Raw genomic sequence first — 24,636 nt, 5'->3', positions numbered from 1 at the left:
TGGGACGTGTCTGTGTTGCACGTCCGTCAGAGAGGCCATCCTGCTGAGAAGTTCTGCTTCCCTCTCCACTGTTTTATTCCCTGGGAGGCTTTTCTGTGTAAACTTGTTTTGAGTCTTAACTGTATTTCAGTATTTTCCAGCCTTATCAACCTTGTGTTGTTAAACTATTCCCTGGGCACCAATGATAGCCCCATTGTTCATCTGTTGTTTTTAAACAGCATCTCACAGCTCCGTAATGTAGGCACTCTTGTTTGCCTTGTGATCTTTGTAACATAACGTGGGGGGGTATATTTGGGAATGACTGCAAGCGTTTCTTTCTCCATCTGCATGCAACTGGCTCCAATTATTAATCCCTTCTTACCCTTTCCTGGATCATTAAATTGGCCATGGTACATGTTTTTTCACGGATTTGAACAGTTTTTAGGTTGTTACTAGTTTGGAGTATAAATCTGGGAAACATTTTATTTACCTTTTAGTGTGGAATAGAAAGCCACCTTATTACAAAGTTTTTATTTTTCAAAATTATACTAAATGAGGATTTTTGATCTGTATTTTGTGTTTAGCTGCCTTTTTATATTTAAAATACTAAAAATTGTTGGTTAGCTTAAAGCTTAATTTGATCTTTGTTTAAACGCCAAAACTGTACTTGAGAATGTCATGCGTTTGCAGTTTCCTGTGTGTATGTGATCACGTTCGTGTGTGCTTAGATGGCCACAATGCTTCCTAAATGAATTTTGCTCTTAAGTCATTTGGCTTTGCTGTTTACCCCTTTTTGTAGTTTTTAATCTAAGGAAATTGAAGTCTGAATTTAAGAATGCTCACATTTTGAGCTTTCCCTTTGTGCAGTCTGGGTGCATATGAGGAATCGCAGTGGCGTCGTCTGTCTCAGTGGACATCCCGAGCTTCAGCAGCCATCCTTTCTGGGCTTGGTAAGGGAGCCTGTGAGACCTCCTGCTCTGGACAGCGTGGGCCGCCCAAGGGCCGCTCCGCATCGTTTGCTGGCTGCGAGTCCGGTTATACTGTGTGTGCTAATATACTCTCTTCTTTTTGCTATAGATTGTCTCAACAGTGGGTCAAGTAATAAAAAGACTAAATAATTTAATCCTTTAACGAATCAGTCTTTCTTCCCTTTCTCCTTTGCTTCTCTTCTCCATCCCCACTCCCCCAGAAACTCTGAATCCAAATCCGGTGCACAAGGATGAGAATTTATTGTGAATTAGGGGATGAGGGGATCATCGAAAGATTATGTTTCTTGTCAGTGTTTTCCAGTTCAGTTTGTCAGTGAATCTAAAACCCTTACTTTCAGGATAATTGAGATGTACCGGATCTGTTTACTGAATGATGGAAGGAAAAGATTAAATCAATAATTCCTTTTTGTTAAGGGTAGACTGGTTCTCTGGCCTTGAACCTTTCCCAGACTGAATGGAAAATACTCCTAGGTCAGCATGCTCCTTGGTTTAAATTTAATAAGTGCGTTCATATATTTAGGTGTGTGTCTGCTTTGCACACAAAGTCATTTCTAACGTGAGGCGTAGGAGGCCTAGCTGAGTCTGAGAATGGTAGGCGGCTGCTCTCCGTGCCCTGCGGGAACTGGGTGCTGCTTCACAGCACGAGCGCTTCCTCCGGGTGCAGTCACCTCCTCCCGCAGCCCACTGGAGCTGGCGTATTTAACAGGACACAATTGAAGAGCATTTTCCTGGGTTGACTATACTGATTGTGGATTAATTGTCCCTCTCAAACACTGGCTCATATGCAATCCTTTTTTAATGTGAGTGTAGTGATGTCATAAAATTGAAGTTATGTGATGTTAGTTTGCTTACATCGCCTTCTCTCCAACCGCAAATTGACAGCTGAACCCGTTCTGTGTTTTTGTTAGGCCCTAGCAGGTGTGTTTCTAGGTGGGCTGAAACAGCATTGAGAAGCAGCGTCTAGATCACCAATTAATGTGACCCCGAAGTAGCTGTCGTAATAGTGAGCACCAGGGAAGACTGGAGGAGGAGAAGCTGAAACCTCTCCCTTCTTTCCCTCTGGGATTTTACAGAGAAGCCAGTGTTGCTGGTGAAGGACAAGTTTGTGAAGTGCAGACTCCTCACAGTTCACAGTCGCGGTTCAGTCTGTGGCCCTGCGTGCAGAGCTGTGCCTTCATCCTGACACAGCCTAAAACCCAAACCCCAGACTCCTCTTGTGAAAGCTCTGCCAGCGTCGGTAAGCAGCGCTGTGGTTTCCCCAGTCACCACTAGGTGGAGAGCTTGTCATCGCCTTTCTTCACCTCTGCGTCATCACTCACAGCTGATCCTCATGGAAGCTGGATTTGCACATTTTGCAAACCTGCCTGCCTGCCTGCTGGGACTTGTCTGCACCTCCAGGTCAGCCCTTGCGGCACTGTCACGGCCACACCCAGGCTGGAGCGGGGCAGAGGAGGTGCTCTCCTGCCCGCCGTGCGCCCGGCATCTCAGAATTAGGTCTGTGATCCAGTGCCCTTTCTGTTGGTCTGTTTAGTGCCTTTTTTTGTTGTTGTTGTCGGCATTTTTGAGCTGTTCTGTTGGTGATTTCGCCGTTTGAAAAGCCCCCAGAGGAGCTCTCAGCTTCTGGCTGGTGTTCTCGAGTGTAACTGGCTTCTCTGAGGTGTCAGTTGCAGCATTCATGAAGCAACAGCAGTAGCTGAGGTGCCTTTGCACACCCAGCACAGACAACAAGGATCACGGGTAGGTTGGTGGGCAAACGTGTACTGAGAGGCTCTGGGGAGCCTGCAGCCCTGTGTCTCTAACGGGAGCAAACAGCTGCCCCCACTCCCTGCCTCTGGTGGCTGCGTCTACCATTGTTTGGTGCTGGTGGTTCGGCCGCTCAGTCATGTCTGACTCTTTGTGATCCCACGGACTGCAGCTCGCCAGGCTCCCCTGTCCTTCACCATCTCCCAGACTTTGCTCAAACTCACACCCATCGAGTTGGTGATGCCATCCAACCATCTCGTCCGCTGCCTAAACCACCGCCAGTAAGAGAAGCGACTGCCCGTCCTACAGTCCTCAAGCCCGGACGCCCTCCAGGTTTGGGGGCGGCTGAGCTCCTCCAGACCTCTCTCCACCAGCTCACAGTCTGTCTGTTCCCTTTCAGGTTTTCACTTTGCCATCAGTAGTAAGGACAGGAGACCACAGAAGTTTCTCACAAAGACAAGAGTTTTCAGTCATGGATGTGCTAGAAGAACCTGATAACTGGGGTCTTCTGTTTTATGGTATTTCTGACAAATAAGTGGAGTCTTAATCTTGGTGTTGTTGAAAGAATAATGGTGTGTTTAGGACAGGTGAGTCAGGAGGTACCTAGGTACTGGACACGCTGGTCACACTCAGCTGTTTCCCTCAGTCTGTGAAGTGGACCAGCGCCTCTTATTATCACAGGCCACCTGAACACGAGAGGCTGGCCTCACGTGGAGCTGGGCCTAACCTGTCTGGGGCCCTGCCGTTTGGGTTTTGAGACCGCTGGTTCCGTCCCTGGCTGCCCCTGCCTGCGTGTGTCCCTGCCGTCCCTCCGTGCGTTGTTACCTGGTTCCCCCCACTCCAAAAGGAGACGTTGGCTCGAAGCAGGAGAAACAGTTCATGAGGTGGGAGCCCCAGGAGCAGGGACACGCCTCAGTGATGCATGCCTCTGGGGTTAAGGTCCCTCTATACTGAAGACTGATTTTTGTTGTAAAGTCAACAAACAACAGCTTCACAGGCTGGGTGCATTTTTGTGTTTAGTGGAAAGAGCACTTTGGTGTAGCTGTGACCCCCTAGACTGTGATTTTAGTTAACCTCTCTGAGCCCCTCAGGTCCTTGGCAGTCTGGATGAGGTGGGGATTCTGTCTGTGGGGCGGGAGCTCGTCGTCGTGTCCGCACCCTGGGGCGTGGCAGTGGGGGTCCCGGGGGGCTGGAAGCCTGTCTGGAGCCTGTCCCCTGGGGCTGTCTCTGGGTGCACAGCCGAGGTCCTGGATGAAGCCCAGAGAGGTGTTGACCTGGGACCCGCCTCCGCGACTTCCCACCCCTTGTCACGAGCACCTGAGCCCCTGGCCTTCACCAGAAGAGCCGATGTGGCGTCGGCAGCCTGGTCACCTGCTGACCCGCTGACCGATTGATACGAGTCCACTCCTGTCCTGCGTGTGGTCATGGGCTGTGGAGTGAGAAACACGTCCTATTCAGACGTGAGCAGGTCAGCAGAGACAAGGCTGGTGAGACAGGAAGCCCCCGGAACGGCTGGGAGCTTAGGAAGTGAAGTGGAATGAGCCCTGTCTGAGCGGGCAGAGGAGGGGCGGGCATCTGGAGCGGCAGACTGCTCCAGGCAGCCCGCAGCGCTCGGGGCCCGGCGCGGGCGCTGCCGGGCCTCACGGCAGCCAGCGCTGGTTGGCAGGCCGGACGGGCCCCTCAGCCCTGCTCCCGTCCAGGCTCCCGCCCCTGCCGGACCTGTCCTTGTGTCGTCCCACTGCAGGACCCCCTCGCGTCGCCTCTCATAGCTGCCGATGCCAGTCCTGACACCCTTGCTGCCAGTTCAGTCGGTGTCCACTCTCTGAGATGGAAACGTCCTTTTCGGACACCCTGAGCAGATCCGTCTGTTTACCTCTTGTGGTAGCACATCTGAGGAATCAGAGCGGACGGCTGTGTTGAGACTGGGCCACAGTGACTGGGACGTGGATCACGTGTGGAGTGCACTTTAAACCAGTCGGAGAGTTGCCACGTGTAGTTCCCTTCTTTGCTTCTGAGACGCCGGATGTTTCTGTGTCGATCAGGAATCATCCTTGTGGCCGTACTAAACACCTAGAGGAGTCCATCTGATGTCCTGTCATTTTATTTGTGACAGTTAATGCTGTCCCGGGAGCCAGGCCTCCAGGCCAGACCTGTGTCCAGGTTCCCAGTGGGCTCAGCAGGTGTCTGTGGCCTTGATGGAGTAGAGCTTCCCGGGGGGGGGGGGGGGGGGGACCCAGGCCAGTGCTCCAAGGAGGGAGGCTCGCTGGGTCACACTTCCGCTTTTTCAGAATCATCCCCTCGCCCTGCCTGCCTCGTGAGCTCCTGATCCAGGCCCCAGCCTGTATGGGGGCCCCGGGGAAGCGGTGGTCCACACTCGGAGTTCACCGCGGCTCTGGTCCACTTTCTGGGGTGTGCCTCCTCCAGCCCCTAGCTTGTCGCGTTAGCCCGGCTCGAGTCTGGGGCCCACTGTCCCACGGGGCCGTCAGCCACCACACTCTGCTCCCCGTGGGCCTCAATGCAGTTCTGCACAGTCCTGAGGATGGTCTGCAGCCTGCGGTCCAGGGCGAGGAGATGGGGCTCCGTGAGCACGGGGCTGAGCTGGTCCTCCAGCAGCGACTCGCGCATCACATCGCTGAGCCTGTAGTCAGCCTGGGCCAGCAGCTGCAGGTGCAGGAGCGTCTTCCTCTTTATCCTGGAGGCAGAGTCAAAAACCCGGTTAGGAAAGGTGAAGGGGGAAGCTTCCCGGACTCACTTCTCTCCCCACTGCCTGTTCTGGGGGCCTCATGCTGCAGAGCCGTCTCCTCGCCCAGCGCCTTCTCGGGCACTCTTGAATGACACCCGGTAAGAAGGGACTGGGTGGGGTGGTGGTTAGCGCCCTGCGGTCCTTGCCCAGCAGTCTGCGGAGCCGTCCGGACTTTCATCTGTGGTGCCCCAGGCATCTGGTGCTTGGGGAATCCAAGCAAGTGCTGAGTGAGAGCTTTCCCAGGAAATTTGAAGCCAGTGCGAGAAGCCCCCAGTAGGTGAGATGGCGCGGGTGCCGGCCTTCTCAAAGGTGGTGGCCACTGCTGGCCCCACCTTGCTTCTGCTCAGCTCTGTGGTTCTGATTTCTCTGCATCAGACTCTGAAATGGGATTGGGCCAACCTTTAGGATTCCGATCTCTTTTACGTGGGGCTGTGACTTCGACTCAGGTGTAAGCAGCTTAAGTGTCTAGCCTCAATCACACAGAACCCCTGCCTTTCCTGCTCAGGAGCGAGGTGGCAGGGAGAGGGGTACGTGTAAGTCAGCCCAGGAAGTGGAGGAAGAAAGTTCAGGCTCAAACTTCCCAACAGGGAATGGAGACACTTTAGCTCCCGGTGAGCCACGTTTCTGTTCAGCCTCGGACACGGCTGCCCAGCAGGTGCGCTGGTCCTGACACACCAGCCAGGCTGGAGGCGGTCAGAGATGCTGTGGAGACATGCTGGCGAGGCGGAGGCCTGGGGGCTTCCTCTCCCACAAGAGCTTATAGAACTTGAGTCAGGATTCTGCTTAGACGGTGACAGGACAGCGGTGTTTACAAACTACGTGAGCCGGGACACAGCAGAGGCCACCAGGCTCTGCGAGAGTGAGCACGTGCTTATCTGCGGGGGCAGTTCTGCGGTTAAGGGACAGGAGATGCCCGGCTTCCTGTCGTCCGCCCGCCCATGTCCTAGAGCAGCGGAAACGGGTGGAGCCCTGCAGAGCCCTGTGGGCACCGGAGCCACCCCGAAGGGGACGCTCACCGGCAGCACTGGAAGAGCGGCGCCAGAATGGAGACCTCGTCATGGGAGTGCCGGCCGAACCTGCGGGGGAGACGGACAAAGGGCGCTGGGGGGGAGCGGCCCCTGCCCCGCCCCTTCCCCCGCGCGCCCCCCCCGCCACGCCCGCCACCACCCGGCCTCTGCTGCGCGGCCCATGGACACGGCTCCACGTGCACGCCGGGCTCCACGTGCACGCCGGGCTCCACGTGCACGCCGGGCTCCACGTGCACGCCGGGCTCCACGTGCACGCCGGGCTCCACGTGCACGCCGGGCTCCACGTGCACGCCGGGCTCCACGTGCACGCCGGGCTCCACGTGCACGCCGGGCTCCACGTGCACGCCGGGCTCCACGTGCACGCCGGGCTCCACGTGCACGCCGGGCTCCACGTGCACGCCGGGCTCGCGGCCGCTGCTCCTCCCACGCCTCTCCTCCTCAGGTCACACAAGCCTCCTCCAGAGGGCAAAAATAGCACCCACTCGTCCCTGTATCCACCAGCCTGAGGGTGGAGGCTGACGGGAGGCTGACGGGAGGCGGGCGCTCTGCGTCCAGCGGTGAAGGCGGAGGGAGATGGGGAGAGGGCGTGCAGGCCGCCTCCTCAGCAAAGACGAGCGAAGGGAGGGCTTCCCTGCTGGCGCAGCGGGTAAGCGTCCGCCTGGCGATGCACAGGGCGTGGGGCCCATGCCTGGTCTGGGGAGATCCACGGGCCGGGGAGCAGCTAAGGCCAGGCACCACGGCTACTGAGCTAAGCCTGGGCCCCGGAGCCCCGGAGCCACGACCACTGAGCGCGGTGCTCCAGAGCCCGTTACAGACGGCGCCCCAGTGAGCAGCCTGGGCACGGAAAGAGAGCAGCCGCGCTCTCCACATTAGGGAAGAGCCACCGCAGCAACAAAGACCCGGGGGCGGCGGCCAAAGAAAAAAAGCAAAGGCTAAGCGGCCAGGAGGGCCCCGCGGGGCGGGGCGGGGTCGCTCACCCCCGGGCGTTGTCCAGGTGGACCAGGAAGCCGTCCTCCCCGAACCTGGTGAACATCTCGTAGTGGTGCCGGTCCATGTTCCCTGCGGGGGAGGCAAGGCGCTGGGGCGGGCCAGGGCCTGCGGACGCGGCGCCCTCCTCCGAGCTCCCTCTGGGGCCGAGGCTGCAGCTCTCCAGAGGCCGGGGTTCTGCACCTGCCCGAGCCTCTCTCCCAGGGCCATCCCCCCGCCCCAGCCTGCTGGGGTCCTAACACCCGCCTGGAAGGTTGGGCCTCCTTGCCCGGCACCCACGCTGGGCCTAGCTCCCCGCCTTTCCAGAAACTCACCGGCCCCCCGGGGCAGCGGCCTGCACCCCTGCCCTTCTCCCTGGCCTGCCCGTCCCCCAGGGGCCTCCATGGTGGGTGACAGTCCCTTCCCTGGCTCCTCCCGCCGCTGCACTTCCTGCCTGCGCCCCACGCTCCCACTGTGAAGAGGACGACTTCCGTCCACGCCCAGCCTCGGGGCCACGGGCCTGCCCCTCCAGACGGGACAGCCATTCACTCCCAGGAGAGGGTCACAGGAGTTTCCCGGCGCTGCACCCACCGATCAGGAAGTCGAAGATGGCCATGTCGATGATGTTGAGCAGGCGGTTGCTGCTGTTGTGGGGGTACGCCTGCTTCACCGCGTCGCAGTAGAGGGGGTTGACCTCCCACCTGGGGGAGGAAAAGCCAGGGTGGAGGAGTCCGCCCTCACCTTACCCGCGTCCCTGCCTCCCCGCTCCTGCCTGGGCTGGGGGCTGTGGGGACCCCCAGGAGGAACTGGGAAAGGGCCCCCGGCATCGGCAGACTCGCTGCGAGGAGGCTCCAGCCCTTTCACAGTGACCCGCCCAGCGGGGTGCTGCACTGACCCCGTGCTGGGGCCGGCTTTCTCTGCAGCGGCCCCGAGCCGTCTGCAGCGCCCCCGCCAGCCACCCTCTGCCACTCTGTCCATCAGAAGGCCCCCAGGTCCCTTTCATCTGGGGGGCTCCCCCTCAGCCTTCACGTGTCCCTAAGGATCTGCCACGGCCCCCAGAAGTCCTGCCTGTTGGCTCCTCTTCCCACCCCGGCTAGGAGTCTGGAGGGATGAACCCATTCATCCAGTCGGCTCGTTCACTGAGCACCTGCCCTGTGCCCGGCCAGGCCCTGGAAACGACTGCCTCGGGGAGCCCGGGTCCCCCGCGGGCATCTCTGCCTTCTCCCAGCCTGGCTACTGTCTGCCCCCATGCTGGACCGAGGGGCTTCTCGAAGGAAGAAACTGGGCTGTCCTTTCTGTCTCCCCCAGCCTCCAGTGCGGGGTACACAGGGGGCTTTTTATAACAACCCGTGAACTAAAAGGGCGGCAGCGACACCCAGCATGCATGTGGGGTGAGGTGGAGGAGCGGACGGCGGCAGACCTCCCGAGGCCAGGGGAGCTGCCCTTGGTCCCAGGACCAACTCACTCCTCTCTCCCTGCCAGCGAGTAGGAGCGGATCCAGGGGCTGGGCACGGAGAGCCGCGGGGCCAGGTTGAGGGACGGCAGGAAGGCGGACAGGGAGCCCTCCAGCAGGTGCGGGCTGCCGCACACGGCGTACTCCGTCTTGCACATGTACGGACATTTGGCGAAGAAGCACACGTTGTTGGCTGGAGGGCAGAGGAGGAGAGGGCGGTCAGAGGAGGAGCGGGCCCCGGCTCTCCTGCCCCAGGGGATCCCCAAACTCGTGTCGGGAAAAGGCAGGAGAAGACGCGGCCTCCGCCACCTGCGGAGGACACTGCGGAATCGCGTGTCCTGGGGAACCACCTGTCAACTGTCTTGGAGTTGAGACTCGTGTGCCCAGCTTGCTGTGTCGTGCCCACACTGGCAGGGGCCTTCCCTGGTGGCTCAGCTGGTAGAGGCTACATGTAAGGCGGGAGACCTGGGTTCCATCGGGAAGATCCCCTGGAGAAGGGCATGGCAACCCACTCCAGTATTCTTGCCTGTAGAGTCCCATGGACAGAGGCACCTGCTGGACTACAGTCCATGCGGTCACAAAGAGTTGGACACGACTGAGTGACTGACAGTCTCTCTTTGCTTTCTGTCTGGACGGGTGACATCTGCCTCCGGGGCTGCCGGCATCAGAGTTCAGGGCCTACACAGGCTGGGCGGGGGCACCTGGTACCCAGCCGCCTCGGTCCACAGATCACCGCATGTGACCGTCAGGAGGCCCGTCTGCAGGTGGCAGGCAGCACCCAGGAACGGGGGACCGCCGGCAGGAGGTCAGACCATGCGGCGGCCCATGCTCTCAGACCCAGAGAATCGCTCTCGCCAGAAGCCCACCTGGAGAGACAAAGAAAACGCTCTGCAGGATTTCATTCCTGGTCACCTCCAGGATCTCCTTGGTGACATTGACCAGCCTGCCCACGGTCGGCGGCACCCGCCGGAAGTCCAGAATCCTGAAAGAGACGGAGGCCTGTTGAGGTCCGAGGGATGACCGCCTGAAAGACACGGCTGCCACTGGAAAGGGACCTGCTGAGAACCCTGCAGCGGTGCAGTGGTTGGGACTCTACGCTTCCACTGCGGGGGCACAGGTTCGGTCCCTGGTTGGGGAACTAAGATCCCACCAGCTCCCAGGCACAGCCAAAAAAAAAAAAAGAAGAAGAAGAAATGGGCGGGCCGTCCTGACTGCACCCAGTCGAGGGTGGGGGTCTCAGTGTCCAGGGCAAGCGTGCATCCCAGGGGCTGGCGGCGTGGGGAAGGACTCTATCCCATCAGCCCTTCCGGGCAAACCCCCAGCATGACCCCGTGCTCGGCTCAGAACTCCTCACGCTTGTGTGCACGTTGAGTCACCCCCAATCCTGTTCAGAAGGGCCTCTGAGTCAGCGGGGCCAGGCTGAGGCTGGGATTCTGCATTTCTGGAAAGTTCCAGGGAGGGGGCTGGGGGGCTGGGCTGCCAGTCCCCAGACCACACCTCAGCTAGGAATGACGGGCAGGCCGGGGGCTGGGAAGTCCAGGAATGCGCTTTCGCCTTTTCATACCGCAGCCAGGAGGCACTACATGGGGAAGTGGCAGGGGGCGCATTCTCCCCACTCTCAGGTCAGGACACTGAGCCACAGGCAGCCTGGCAGGTCTCCTTTCCGTACCAAGCACTCCTTGTTACATTCAAAGGCCTTGTGTTTTGCAATCCCCAGGGCTGATGGGTTGTGTTGGGTTTGAAGGCATCACTGGGATCCACCAAGAAAATCCAGCAGGAGGAACGGACGGGAGAGGTGGGGGTGGGCGGGCTGGGGCACCCCTTGGGACTGGCCTCTGCAGCCAGCGCCACCTCCTTGGGGCCAGCGCTACCTGTCCAGGTGGAAAGCGGCGATCTCCGCGTTGTGTCTCTGAAAGTCGATGAAATAGAAGAAGTCCTCGGGCGTCTCTTCATCTCGCTGCTGTCTGGAAGGAAGGGAGGAGTCAGGCCCTGGACTCAGTCCTCAGGTAGGAGCCTGGGAGCAGAGCTGATATTTGTGACCGGCCAGAAAGAAGATGCACGTCTGTGCTTTCCGAGCTCGCACAGGGGAGGGACGCCACTAGGAGCGGCGGAGGCCCCTCTGCTCAGCGGGACCTGCAAGTGGGAGGAGCCAGGCTGCTTGTAGCACGCTGGCTGTCCTGTGGCCCCCTGCCCCCTCCTCACCAGGCCTCCCACTCAAGCCGCTTTGATGACTGGCTGATTCTCTGAAAAGCCCAGTCGTTGAGAGTGAAGAAATGCACTCCCTGCAGACACAGGGAGGACGGGGTGCTGGCCAGCAGACCAGAGGTGGGCTAGACCCGGAGGCCGAGGACTGAGAGGCCGGGTCCGAGCAGAACCTCATGAAAGGACAAGTGCCCCAGAGATGCGATCCAGCAGGACGGACACTGGAAGAGCAGGAAGGTCCTGGGTGCGTGGACCCACTGTCCGCACAGACACAGCTCCACTGGGTCGTGAGACCGGCCCTGCCAGAGACGGGAGGGAGACTGGCGTCGAGGGTATTTGTTTATAAACATTAAGAAATCTCGACTGCATCGCTGAAAAGCATCCCCTGCCTGGTTGTGAGGAGCCGGCTGCTGGGTGTGTATGCTCAGCAAGGCGTCTCCCACTAATGCAGGGCGCCCTGCCTGCTGGCCCCGCGGTGACTGGCCTGGACGCTGATAATCATCTGAAGAGGGACGGTCTTGGAATAATTTTATAATCCACCTCATGGGGCTGCACGGTGGCTGCAAGAGTGATGTCAATGTCAACAAATGTCATTTTGTGGAAAGCCATTAAGCAAGCAGCACCTGCCAGGGGAACAGTGGCGTGCGCTGTGCTGAAACCAGCATCCTTGGAACCCCCCCCCCCCCCCGCGCTCGGGTGGTTAAGACTTCGCCTTCGTGGGCTCCGTCCCTGATCCCGAGCGAGCTAGGATCCCACATGCTTGTGGCCAAAAAACCAAAACATGAAACAGAAGCAACATTGTAACAAATTCAATAAAACTTTAGAAAAGGTCCAAATAAAAGAAAACCTTCGAAACAAAACATAAAAGAAAATCACCAGCCAGTCCTGGGAACCACAGCAAGGGGCTGCCCCAGCCACTTTTGAAGTACAGGCCCCCAGGGCCAGGCCTGACCCTGAACTACGTGTTAGCATCGCCCGATGTCCAGGTCAGTGAGGACTGTCTGTGTGTCCTGAGCTTGCTTTAATTCCTGAATTCCGTATGTAAGAATACACGCTCTGGGAGTTCCCTGATGGTCCAGTGGTTAGGACTGAACCCTTTCACTGCTATGACCCATGGGTTCAGTCCCTGGTCGGGGAACTAAGATCCCGTAAGCCAAGTAGAGCGGCTAAAAGAAGAAAAAGTAAGTAAAGAAAAAATAAAAATTGAAAAAATAACAGTCCTTTGGCTGCCCTTCCGAATTCTCTGAACCATCATTCCATCTTTGCATGGCGTATTCAGGCGTGACTTTAAACTTGAGAGTCGTTTGCTTCCCGAAGCCTGACGCATGGACGCATTTATCACAGCTGCTGTTCAGTTGCTAAGCCATGTCTGACTCTCGGTGACCCCATGAACTGCAGCCCACCAGGCTTCCCTGTCCTCCACTGTCTCCCAGAGTTTGCTCAAACTCGTGTGCGTTGAGCCAGTGAGGCCGTCCAGCCATCTCGTCCTCTGTCGCCCCTTCTCCTCCTGCCCTCAGTCTTTCCCAGCATCAGGGTCTTTTCCAGTGAGTTGTCTCTTCACATCAGGCGACCAAAGAGCTGGAGCTTCAGCTGCAGCATCAGTCCTTCCAACGAATATTCAGGTTTCTTATTGTAGGTACTGTGTTGTGGACTTCCGAGGTGGCTCAGTGGTAAAGCATCTGCCTGCAATGCAGGAGATGTGGGCTTGATCCCTGGGTTGGGAAGATCCCCTGGAGAAGGAAATGGCTACCCACTCCAGTATTCCTGCTTGGAGAATCCCACAGACAGAGGAGCCTGGCGGGATACAGACCATGGGGTTGCAGAGTCTGACACGACTGAGCAAATAAGACTTTCACTTCTGTACTGTATTATCAGTTCAGCTCAGTCGCTCAGTCGTGTCCGACTCTTTGTGACCCCATGAATCACAGCACGCCAGGCCTCCCTGTCCATCACCATCTCCCGGAGTTCACTCAGACTCACGTCCATCGAGTCAGTGATGCCATCCAGCATCTCATCCTCGGTTGTCCCCTTCTCCTCCTGCCCCCAATCCCTCCCAGCATCAGAGTCTTTTCCAATGAGTCAACTCTTCACATGAGGTGGCCAGAGTACTGGAGTTTTAGCTTTAGCATCATTCCTTCCAAAGAAATCCCAGGGCTGATCTCCTTCAGAATGGACTGGTTGGATCTCCTTGCAGTCCAAGGGGCTCTCAAGGGTCTTCTCCAACACCACAGTTCAAAAGCATCAATTCTTCGGCGCTCAACCTTCTTCACAGTCCATCTCTCACATCCATACATGACCACAGGCAAAACCATAGCCTAGACTAGACGGACCTTAGTCGGCAAAGTAATGTCTCTGCTTTTGAATACACTATCTAGGTTAGTCATAACTTTTCTTCCAAGGAGTAAGCGTCTTTTATATTACATTAAAAAAATAATCTCTGTGCTCATCATTTATATTACCCAAAGATAAATTTCTGCTTTCCTTTTATAAAAAGGGACAAATTCTGTCTACATAATAGAAAAAAAATGCATGCTTTTTCAAGAAGTACATTTTAAAATGATACTCTGGCTTGGGACTAAACTTTATAAAATGAAGATTAAACTTTTATTATGGCTGCCACAGCTGGGCGTGGGGGTGCAGAAAGGAGTCCCTTACCTCATCGGTTTGAACATGGCCTTCCCGAAGTCCGAGAACCTCAGAACCAGTTTGAGGTGGACGCCACTGGGTTTCACGACTGCATGGGAAGAATGGGGAGTTAACGGTGCTTCTGGGCCCAGGCTTGGGGCTGTGGCCCTTTATTCATTCCACAAGCCCAGCCCGTTTCTTCTCTTCTCTCTCACTGGAGACCCTAAGACTAGAATTTGCTCTCAAAGCCTACGGTGTGAAGTCCAGTCCGGTTACGGAGAGTGTCCAGGGACTCAAGATAAGACTTTCTCTGCTGTTATCGGAGACAATGCAGGTTTCCCCAGAGGGACGCTCTCTGAAAATCCCAAAAGGACATTTTCCTGAGAAGATCTGACCTCTTCCTCTCTGCTTCAACCTCGCCTTAGAGACTCTGAACCTGCCACCTGTCACGTCGCTCTGGACTTGTGACCAACATCTCTTCCTAGTAAGAGTGGACACCTAGGCGGTGACGGGGCCTCATGACACCTGAGGGGCCCCTGCGAGACCCTGCTGGCAGGTGCTACCTCCTGGCTCCCTAACCCTAACCCTGACTCCCCTGGCCCTGCCCCTCACCTTTGCCTTCCAACGAACAGCGGATGGCAGGGGCGGAAGTAAAGAGCAGGGAAGCCCCAGGCCCTACAATCTTGTGTCTTTTAAGCCTTTGACAGATCAGGACACACGGACATTTCTGACGTGTGTTCAGTTCACTGAGGCCAATGGAGGAGGTTCTTGGGCCGATGGTGACTGGCTGTGAGCTCCGTGTCCGTGAACATCTGAACCCCAGTACAGAGCACCCCCTCCCAAGGACTGGGCTGCACCCCAGGCCCATCGTTGGCCTGCATGAATCTCCACCCCAGGGAGTCAGCCTGGCTGCCTGAGACGCTGTAGGGTTTCTGCCATGCTGACGCCTGGGCCTCCTTCCCCAGGCCACTGACCACCACCCCCCCACCCCCCACCCCGCCCCCGGGTCACTGTCGCTTGTCGCAGGCCGGGTTGAGAGCCACGGCCCTGCCCCACGGCTTCCTAACTCTGAAAATGTACTCCAGTCCCTCGAAGATTTTGTGAGAACCCAGATTCTGATTCAGAAAATCAGAGTGGAGACCGAGACTCCGCTTTTCTAACCAGCTCCTCGACCCCGAGACAACGCTGGGTAGGGGCCGCAGGCCGCCCGATCCGGCCCACCTGCGAGCTCCTCTCGAAGGCCTTCCCTTCTGTGCGAGTGGGGAGAGGAGGCAGGGGGCTCATGCCCCTCCGCTCGCTACCGGGTCCCCTGGGGAGGCCCGTGGGACCTCCAGGCTGCCGCCAGGTACCGGGTTCCCAGGGCTAAGGGGGCGGGACAGGGGCGGGGCCACGGCTAGGGAGGAACCAGAGACGAGGCGGGGCCAGGGATGGGGTGGGGCGGGGCCAAGGCCAGGGGCGGGGCCACAACTAGGGTGGAACCAGAGACGAGGAAGGGCGGGGCCAAGGCCAGGGGCGGGGCCAGGCCTCTTACTCTGGGAGCAGTCGCAGGCTCCAAGCAGGGCCTTCTCGTCCTGACTGTAATCTGCAAAGGACAAGAAGGCCTGTGAAGACATCAACTCTAGTTCAGACATCAGAGGAGGGAGAGTGGGAGGCGGCCTGGGGCCCTTGACTGTTCCATAAGGAGTCTCCCCAAGCCCCATTTGGGGCCACAATCTCCCACCCTGCTCCGTCCTGGCCTCACGCTCCCTGGCCCTTCAACGGACATTCCAGCCACGCCTGTTTGGGAAGCGTTAATAGCTGGAGTCTGCAAATCCCTCAGTGTGTCCCTTAGACTGGCGTACTGCTTGTGACCTGAGACAGCAGGCCACCACTGGTCCTCGGCCAGGTTGCCTAAGGTTTCTGAGTCTTAGTGTTCCCATCTGTGAAACGGCAATGATATTGTCTACGCTCAGTGGTCCCCAACTTTTTAGCACCAGGGACCAATTTCGTGGAAGACAATTTTTCTACCCACCTCGGGGTGTGTGTGTGGGGGATGGTTTCAGGATGATTCAAGCATGTTATACTTATTGTGCACTTTATTTCTAATCTAGTGCCGCTGCTGATTAGGCAGGAGGTACCAGTTAGTGGCCGGGAGGTTGGGGACCCCTGGTCTACATCATAAGATCACTGTATAAGAGACAGTGGCCAGACAGGAAAGGCGAACAGGGTCAACAGTGACATCACCTTTTTAGGTACAGACACCTCCTGTGCCTCCCTTATGAGATCATGGTCGTAAGAGCGCTTTCAAAGCTTAAAAGATCAGTGTTTGTGTTTTCCTTCTTCTTACTCTGTTGAGTGTCAGAATCAGCCCTCTAATATTTCACCCTGGAGCCCAGCCTGAGATGGTTCCCCAGCCTCCCGGGGAGAAAGTCTCCCTGCTGGTCTGTGACACTCACCAGCGCTGATGGTGGGAAGGTGCCTCATGTCCTGAAGGAGTTTGCTGACGACGGGGCTGGACCGGGGGTACAGGCCGTGGCGGTTGATCCCCAGGTGGAACTGGACCCAGCTGGCATCCTGGCGGAGCTGCACTGGGGGTTCCGGGGACGTGAGGTTCAGCTGCTCTTTGTACATCTTGCGTCGTCTGAAAGCGTGAAGAGTGGTTTTTTTTTTTTTTTTTTTTTCAGTTGGGGGAAAGAGAATGCAAAGACCCGCGGGAGCGCCGCACCTGGACGCTCCACCTGCCCTCTAGTTCCTTCAGCAAGACCGTGAAGCATCTGTGCGCACGAGGCTCGATATGAGCTTAGATGCCGCGGGGGCACGGTGGCCACCAGACTCCCTGCCCTCAGAGCGCTTGCAGTCCAGTGGGTGAAGCAGCCCGACAGGTCCACAGTGCCGCACGCACCTACACAAGCACCTAACCACAGGCAGTGACACGCTGCAAGGGGGCCGGGTGTGGCTGAGAGTAAACTTGGGGGCCTCGTACACTCTGCTATCTCCGGGAGTGATCCTGGGCCTCTTCCTGGACTTTCCCATGAGAAAGTCTATCTTTTCTATTTCTCAGTAATTTCTTGACCTTAGGAGGCAGGAGATAGGAGAGAGAAGGTAATTGGTGACAACGAAAAGGATGAGGGTCAGGGTCAGTAAGGAGAGCTGGAGGCTGAGTTAGATTAATTAGTATGTCCTATAAGATGAGAAGAATTAATTAGCCAGGTACCGATTGTTCTGCTCAGGAAACTTTTCTGCCAGGACAAAAAGAGCAAAGTGAAGACCAGCACCACGGCAGGGCAGAGGCTCAGAGTCTTGTCTGGGAGACAAGTTGCGTGTCTGAAATATTCAGAGCAAGTGTGAGGCAGTTCTAGATCAACCGCTAGACACGTGTTCAGACTAAGACGTCTTGACCCGCTGGGGAAGGGACGGGCGGTTGTGCGGTCAAGTGTCAGAGGAAGACTCGGGTGGGAGAAAGTGGGCTTCAGGGGGTTCACATGGGTGGCGTTTGGACTGAAGGGGAGATGTGCTCTGGGACTGGGGACAAGGTGCACACCACAAGAGGCAGGCAAGGGACAGGTGTACCCAGGATCGGAGAGCAAAGACGGATAAACAGATGGGTGCGTGGAAAGATGGAGCCCTTCATATTGGAAGGCAAGGCAAGGCGGTGCTGGTCATCTGGCGAGTTGAGTGACGGTGAGGGTCCTGTGGGTTGATGGGGCAGGATTTGGGTCTCCTGCTACATCCTTATTTCTCTTGGGAGTGATCTTAAAGACCCTTGAACCTAATGCCTTGTTCCACTTACAATATTCCTACCAAGGTGCTATCTGTTTTGTCCTTGGTCAGCTCCTGTGGAGGGGGTGTATCACACCCAGAGTTGTTCAGTCGCTCGATCGTGTCTGACTCTTTGCGGCCCCATGGACTACAGCCCCCCAGGTCTCCCTGTCATTCACCGTCTCTCGGAGCTTGCTCACATTCATGTCCATTGGATCAGTGATGCCATTCAACCGTCTCCTCCTCTGTCACCCCCTTCTCCTCCTGGGCTACACCCAGGAGTAGCCCGATTCATCGGGCCAGGTCTATGAGAAAGCACTTTCCAAAACTGAGCCAAGATCTTTCCAGAGCTTCCCCCGCGGAGTCTTGGCTCTACCCCGCGGGCTGATGCAGAATAGCTTCCTTCCTTCCATTGTAGCCTTCTGAATATTGGACGATGGACCGCACAGGCCGGTCTGCGGGGTGGGTTTCTGCATCCTGTTCACCTTCCCGCCAGGCCACAGTGCGCGTCCGATTGTGACCTGGTCCTGGGGGTCCCTGAGCTCCTGCTGCTGGCGTCTGAAAGGTGACCCGTTAAACTGCGGCAGCCCCTGACGTTTACCTGCTGAGCCACACCGGCCAGCTTTCGCTTACTTTATTCACACTCGTCTGTATTTTATTCCGGTTCCCAAGGCTGCTCTGAGGCGAAAACTCTGGGACTGCTCAGCTCTGCTGGGAGCCTGGTGGGAAGACTGCCCAGTCCTGAACTGCGTCAGGCTCCCTGAGGTCGGGCAGCTCAGAGAAGTTCAGAGAAAGAGAGACAAGGATCACGGCCAGACTGGACTGGGCGGTGGGGGGCAGGGTCGAGTTTTCTTAAGTGGAGCTGAGAGCTGACGGGGTCTGGTTATAACAACAGGCAGGGTTCCAGCCTCCAAACTGAAAAATAAACGTGGCAAATTAAGTGTAGCTTGTGACAGCGGACAGGCTGCTCTTTTTAAAGGTCCGTGCTTACCTCTGGGTGGGGACTCCTGGCTCTCTGGGTAGCTGTTCAGCCCCTGCCAGAGCCCGAGTCACAACCTGGGCAGCGCGGGGTGGGGAGAGGGAGAAAGGCCGTCAGGGGATCCTCCCCACTGGGCCTTTTTGTTTGTTTGTTTGTTTAATGGCTAAGGTAGAGCTGCTGAGAGTCATCTTTCTTTTTTAGAAATGTTTGTGTGCCCTTTGTTCCCTGGGGACAACCCGCAGAGAGTGCCTGAGCTAACTCGGACAGGGAGCTCGACAAACACCATCGTGGGAGCATTTATACCGCGGAAGGTGGCGAATGGCACACGTCGGAGCTTTTCCCCTCAAGGAGAGCCCGCTTTGCAGCCCCCTGACCTGTGTGCTGATTGGGGCTGTGTGCCTCCAAAGATAAAAACGGTAGAATAGGTGACCGACTAGGACTTCCTACACAGCACGGGGAACTCTGCTCAGTGTCTGTAGTGACCTAAACGGGAAAAGATTATGGGGAAGGATAGATGCCCGCGCATGTGCCCGAACCGCGCTGCTGTGCGCTTGACGCAGACATAACTCTGTTAGTTGTTTGGTCACTCAGATGGGTCTGACTCTGCGACCCCATGGACTGTAGCCCGCTAGGCTCTTCTGTCCATGGGATTTCCCAGACACGAACACTGGAGTGGGTTGTCATTTCCTTCTCCAGGGGGATCTTTCCCACTCAGGGACTGAACCCATGTCTCCTGCACTGGGAAGCAGATTCCTGACCACTGAGCACCAGGGATGCCCTAATCAGCTGCACTTCAATACAAAATGAGGATTTTTTAAAATGGTGAACACAGAAGTTACCTGCTTTCTACCCCTGTTTGCTATACCCAATGAAAAAAATAAAGTAGATTTCTAAAAATGCAGCTTAACGTGGCAACAGTAAATATCACTATATGAAAAAATATTATATATATGAGGATTGCTACATATAATATCAGCCAAGATATTCCTGGCAAAGTAGCCTTACCTTTAAAGGAAGACCCAAAGTAGATGAAAGAGGAGAGTGAAGAAGTTGGCCTAAAGCTCAACATTCAGAAAACGAAGATCATGGCATCTGGTCCCATCACTTCATGGAAAATAGATGGGGAAACAGTGGAAACAGTGTCTGTCAGACTTTATTTTTGGGGGCTCCAAAATCACTGCAGATGGTGATTGCAGCCATGAAATTAAAAGAAACTTACTCCTTGGAAGGAAAGTTATAACCAACCTAGATAGCATATTAAAAAGCAGAGATATTACTTTGCCAACAAAGGTCCGTCTAGTCAAGGCTATGGTTTTTCCTGTGGTCATCTATGGATGTGAGAGTTGGACTGTGAAGAAAGCTGAGCGCTGAACAATTGATGCTTTTGAACTGTGGTGTTGGAAGACTCTCGAGAGTCCCTTGGACTGCAAGGAGGTCCAACCATTCCATTCTAAAGGAGATCAGTCCTGGGTTTTCTTTAGAAGGAATGATGCTAAAGCTGAAACTCCAGTACTTTGGCCACCTCATGAGAAGAGTTGACTCATTGGAAAAGACTCTGATGCTGGGAGGGATTGGGGGCAGGAGGAGAAGGAGACGACAGAGGATGAGCTGGCTGGATGACATCACCGACTTGATGCACAAGAGTTTGGGTGAACTCCAGGAGATGGTGATGGACAGGGAGGCTTGGTGTGCTGTGATTCATGGGGTCGCAAAGAGTCAGACACGACGGAGTGACTGAACTGAAATGAGAGTAGATACCAGAAAATAAAGCACGAAGTACTGACGGGTGTTGTTTCATCGATAAAAAGAAAACCTGGGTTCCAAGTCCTGTGACCTTGAGGGAAGGAGGAAACAGCACTCTGCTCCTTTTTCTCTGCAGAACTGGATTTTCCACGAAAATTGTTTCCTGGAAGGAGCAGCACCTCTTTCAGATTTGAAATATATATATAACAGTCTTTAGTTTTGAATAGGAAATATTTGCACGGTTCAAATTCTTACATTTCGGAAACCTCTCTTCCATCCGTGTCTGCTCATTTGCCAGCTTCCCCTCCCCAGAGGTAACTGCTGTGGCCAGTGTTTTTCCCTTGTCTCTCTCCACTTTTATTTTATGGATTTGATAACAACATCCACACTGTCCTGAAACTTGCTTTCCTCTCTTGTCAATAGTTTTCCTGTACAGCCCAACTTGTGTAGTTATCTACACAAATTTTACAATTACAAAACCCTTTTAAAATGGAAACCTTAAAAGGGTTTAAACAGGCGTATTGACTAGCATTATTATAGTGCTTTTTGCATCATTGATGAAAGTGTAATTGGCACATCTTTGCAGAGGGCAGTTTTCCGTTTCAGAATATATACTGAGTGGGGCTTGCTAGGTGGCTCAGTGGTAAAGAATCTGCCTGTCAATGCGGGAGACGCACAGGAGACCCAGGGTTCAGTCCCTGGATCGGGAAGATCCATGGGAGTGGGAAATGGCAACCCTCCAGTATTCTTGCTTGTAAAATTCCCTGGGCAGAGGAGCCTCGCAAGCTAAGAGCCAGACACAGCTGAACAACTGAGCGTACACATACACGCCCCTTGACTCAGAAATTTCATTTCTGCAGCTTATCCAGTTTGCACAAATGTGCAAGAAAGTGTGTTCAAAGATGTTCACCACAGTGCTGTTTGTGTGTCCCTGGTGGCTCAGACAGTAAAGAATTCACCTGCAATGCAGGAGACTTGGGTTCGATCTCAGAGTTGGGAAGATCTCCTGGAGGAGGGCATGGCAACCCACTCCAGTATTCTTGCCTGGAGAATCCCATGGACAGAGGAGCCTGGTGGGCTACAGTCCACGGGGTAGAAAAGAGCTGGACACGACTGAGTGAGTAAGCTCAGAGTGTTGTTTATAACTACACAAGCAGGCGTCTGTGATACGGTATTCCAGGGATGGCTCTGTACTTAGTGCCATAGAATAATTTCCAATTTCAGCACAGTTTGTTTTTGTTGTTGTTAAAAATATCGTTTACATATACATGTAAACACAAAAAATTTGCTGTGCACGAAAAGTACACAAACCATTAATGAGAGCTGGCCTTAGGGGTGATGAGGAGTGACTTTCCCTTTTTACTTGATGCATTTCCGTAATTTTGCAATTAAACAACTGACGCACACAAGAACTGCCTTTGCAGGGGGTCTTCCCCGCCTCATGCAGCTTCTCCCGTGGGGACGCCCGCCTCCACATTTTCTCCTGCAGCTTCCAGGGCCAAACTCCCTAGGAACGTCCTCTTTGAAGCGTTTCCAGTTCTACAACTGAATGTGAGCCTCTCTCTTGAGCCTGCAAATCTGTACACTCATCCCATCTCTGCTGTTGGCCTTGCCGCATGTAACGGGTACTCGATAAATCCCTGGGGAATGGATGAATGTCCTCCTTATCTCAGTTGCACTGAGAAGTACCCTCTGTATTTTTCTGGAAAGACAGTTAATGGGAATCACAGGCTTACTCAGGAGAAGCTGACCTGCATGCTGTTCGGATAGTGTAGGTTTGCTCTGATGCTAAAGTTCCCTGAAACCATGCCTGCCACTCTTCCCTCTAACTGTATCATCTCATAAATTTCTCGGTTCTCCTGAGTCAGGACAGCCTGAACTGATCTTGAGGATTAATTTCTGTCCTTTCTGCTGAAATAACCAGTCTCTCTTTGGCATCTGGACACATGTTCCCTGCCAAAAGCAAGGGTGCCAAGCCCTCGTAGGCAGAGCTATTTCAATTGCATGACTTAGAATTTACATTTTGCTACAGTCACTGGTTACGAACCAGTGATGAGAAGTGACATCCTCTCTGCCTTACTGAGGTCCCCTGGGGAGGAATCTGGTGATTATCCATGAATTATTTTCTAATTAATTGACCCCCCCGCCAGCACCCCACTCTGTTCATTCCCCAGCATGTCTGGGAGATGCTGAGCCAGGTGCAGAAGTATGATGGGGCTCCTGAACCGCATCACCTGGCTCAGGACAGATGATCTGTGGAGGTTCACAGAGGCTAGACCATGCGCACGTAGGATCCTGAACAGCAGGAGGGAGGCGGGAATGGCTGGCAGGCGCTCAGGCAGATTCCCCCTGCTGGACACAGTTCCATGGTCCTTGTGTGGCCGCATCGGGAGGGAGACGGGGGCGCCAGGGGAAGATTTCAGAGCCACGTTGTGTGTTTCCTTCCCAACTAAACTCTTCGTTTCTTGAGGGCAGGAACCTGCCTAAGATTTCTGCATCTTCCTTAGAATTTGACAAAGTGCTCTGCATGCAGGAAATGCTCTGTAAATAACGGATCCTTGGATGCCCGAACAATTTTCCTGCTGCAGAAACTCCACCAGACTCCAAAACACCAGCATCAAGACACTCAAGGGGAAAAATGTTTGGAATACAGGGGTCACACTGTCACACCAGAGTTCCATCTCTGCTGGATGGGAACGTGCAAGGTTCTTTCTGACTTATTTATTATCTTACTCATTTCCTGAATTTCCATAAGCACTCTGCCATAAAATTATGAAAGCATTACGGTGAGCCTCTGAGGACTTGGCTTTCTATCTAAATCTGTGCCTCTGTTTTATCCATATTGTCTGTTTCAATATTCTTACCCTTGACAGTGGTCACAGGAAGAACATTGTCCCAGAGTTGTTTTGTTTGGGTGGTGGCAAGTTTGGAAATACCTTCCTCTTTCTTATCCTATTTCTCTTGTGAATAAGAATGATCCAGGTTTAATGGGACCTGATGGCTATATATTTGGAAGACAATTTCTAAGAAAAAGAGTACAAAGCTGTGATCACAAAATCAGGCATGAGAGTGACTATTTCTTTGGAATGAGAAAAGATGTCAACAAATTGCTAGAACCTTGTTTTCATACATACATAAGATTTCATACATAACATAGAAATGCATCTTGATTGTAACCTGCCTCGGAAATGCACTTTATTTCTGAGACCACTGGGCCCATGCAGGCTGCATGTCCCCATGACAGAATTATCTGGAACAGAGGATTCTCTCCAAATGCCCCTCAGCAGTCTGGTGGGCTCATCACTGAAATCCTGACGTCAGGGAACTATAGTCAATATCCTGGGATAAACCATCATGGAAGAGAATGTGAGTAAAAACATGTATCTATGGGCTTCCCTTGTGGCTCAGTTGGTAAAGAATCCGCCTGCAATGTGGGACACCTGGGTTTGATCCCTGGGTTGGGAAGATCCCCTACAGGAGGGCATGGCAACCCACTCCAGTATTCTGGTCTGGAGAATCCCATGGACAGAGGAGCTTGGCAGGCTCCCGGCGCTGTCGCAGAGTCAGACACGACTGAGTGACTAAGCAGAACATTTATATATAAACTGAGTCACTTACATCCAACCAGGCCACCCTGAAGTAGATCAGTCCTCAATATTCACTGGAAGGACTGATGCTGAAGCTGAAACTCCAAAACTGTGGCCACCTGATGCAAATAACTGACTCACTGGAAAAGACCCTGATGCTGGGAAAGATTGAAGGCGGGAGGAGAGGGGACAACAGAGGATGATGAGATGGTTGGATGGCATCACCAACTTGGTAGGCATGAGTTTGAGCAGACTGTGGGAGTTGGCAATGGACAGTGAGGCCTGGCATGCTGCGGTCCATGGAGTTGCAAAGAGTTGGACACGACTGAGCGACTGAACTGAACTGATATATATAAATACTGAGTCACTTTGCTGTACAGCAGAAATTAACCCAACGTCGTAAATCAACTATACTCCAATACAATTAGAATCAAATGAATCCTGTGACTTTCCACAAACAGGCCGGGACGTCTCCCTGCTGCTCTGGCCGGCAGACTCCAACAAACAGCATAGCCCCACTTTATCCCCTTCTGCTCCCCTGCCTCCTGCTGCGTTTATCCCTCTGTCTTTGAGGCCAAGACAAGCCCACGGAAGCCTTGAGCGCACCTTACACCCGATAGCTTCCACCTCCCACCCCGGCCCCTTATACTCCCCCCTCGACTGGTGACCCGTCTGTTCCGTACATCTGCGAGTCTGTGTGCCATGGCGCTGTGTGCTAAGCTGCTTTTATGCTACACTCGCTTGTTCGTCGTATTTTTTAAGGTTCCACGTATGAATGATGCAGTGTTTCTATTTCTTGGTCTGACTTATTTCACTTAGCACGACGCCTTCCAAGCCCACCCGTGTTGCTGCAAATGGCAA

At 54.6% G+C, this 24,636-nt stretch overlaps 1 protein-coding gene across 3 annotated transcripts in view; it reads right to left on the bottom strand.

The window, feature by feature from the left end:
• Window positions 1–1,184: 1,184 nt before the first annotated feature.
• The window catches only part of FAM20A (FAM20A golgi associated secretory pathway pseudokinase), a 43,884-nt gene continuing 20,432 nt past the window's right edge, over window positions 1,185–24,636 (bottom strand). Inside the window, exons 1-11 of one of the 3 annotated variants that reach the window (XM_069542251.2) lie at window positions 17,498–17,591; window positions 16,164–16,348; window positions 15,260–15,310; window positions 13,759–13,837; window positions 10,773–10,865; window positions 9,768–9,883; window positions 8,914–9,094; window positions 8,040–8,149; window positions 7,460–7,541; window positions 6,471–6,530; window positions 1,185–5,403 (exon numbers count right to left, since the gene is read on the bottom strand). In XM_069542251.2, coding sequence (XP_069398352.1) covers window positions 5,139–5,403; window positions 6,471–6,530; window positions 7,460–7,541; window positions 8,040–8,149; window positions 8,914–9,094; window positions 9,768–9,883; window positions 10,773–10,865; window positions 13,759–13,837; window positions 15,260–15,310; window positions 16,164–16,338 — 1,212 coding nt within the window. In that variant the 5' untranslated portion in view covers window positions 16,339–16,348; window positions 17,498–17,591 and the 3' untranslated portion in view covers window positions 1,185–5,138. Of the gene's footprint in view, window positions 5,404–6,470; window positions 6,531–7,459; window positions 7,542–8,039; window positions 8,150–8,913; window positions 9,095–9,767; window positions 9,884–10,772; window positions 10,866–13,758; window positions 13,838–15,259; window positions 15,311–16,163; window positions 16,349–17,497; window positions 17,592–24,636 lie in introns of those variants that run through there. The other 2 variants (XM_069542249.1, XM_069542250.1) reach the window with 2 other exon arrangements.

This window comes from Ovis canadensis, chromosome 11 (genome assembly GCF_042477335.2).
Source record: "Ovis canadensis isolate MfBH-ARS-UI-01 breed Bighorn chromosome 11, ARS-UI_OviCan_v2, whole genome shotgun sequence".
NCBI lineage: Eukaryota > Metazoa > Chordata > Mammalia > Artiodactyla > Bovidae > Ovis > Ovis canadensis.
The sequence above is the reverse complement of the archived record's forward strand: the minus strand, read 5'-3'. Positions and strand labels throughout refer to the sequence as shown.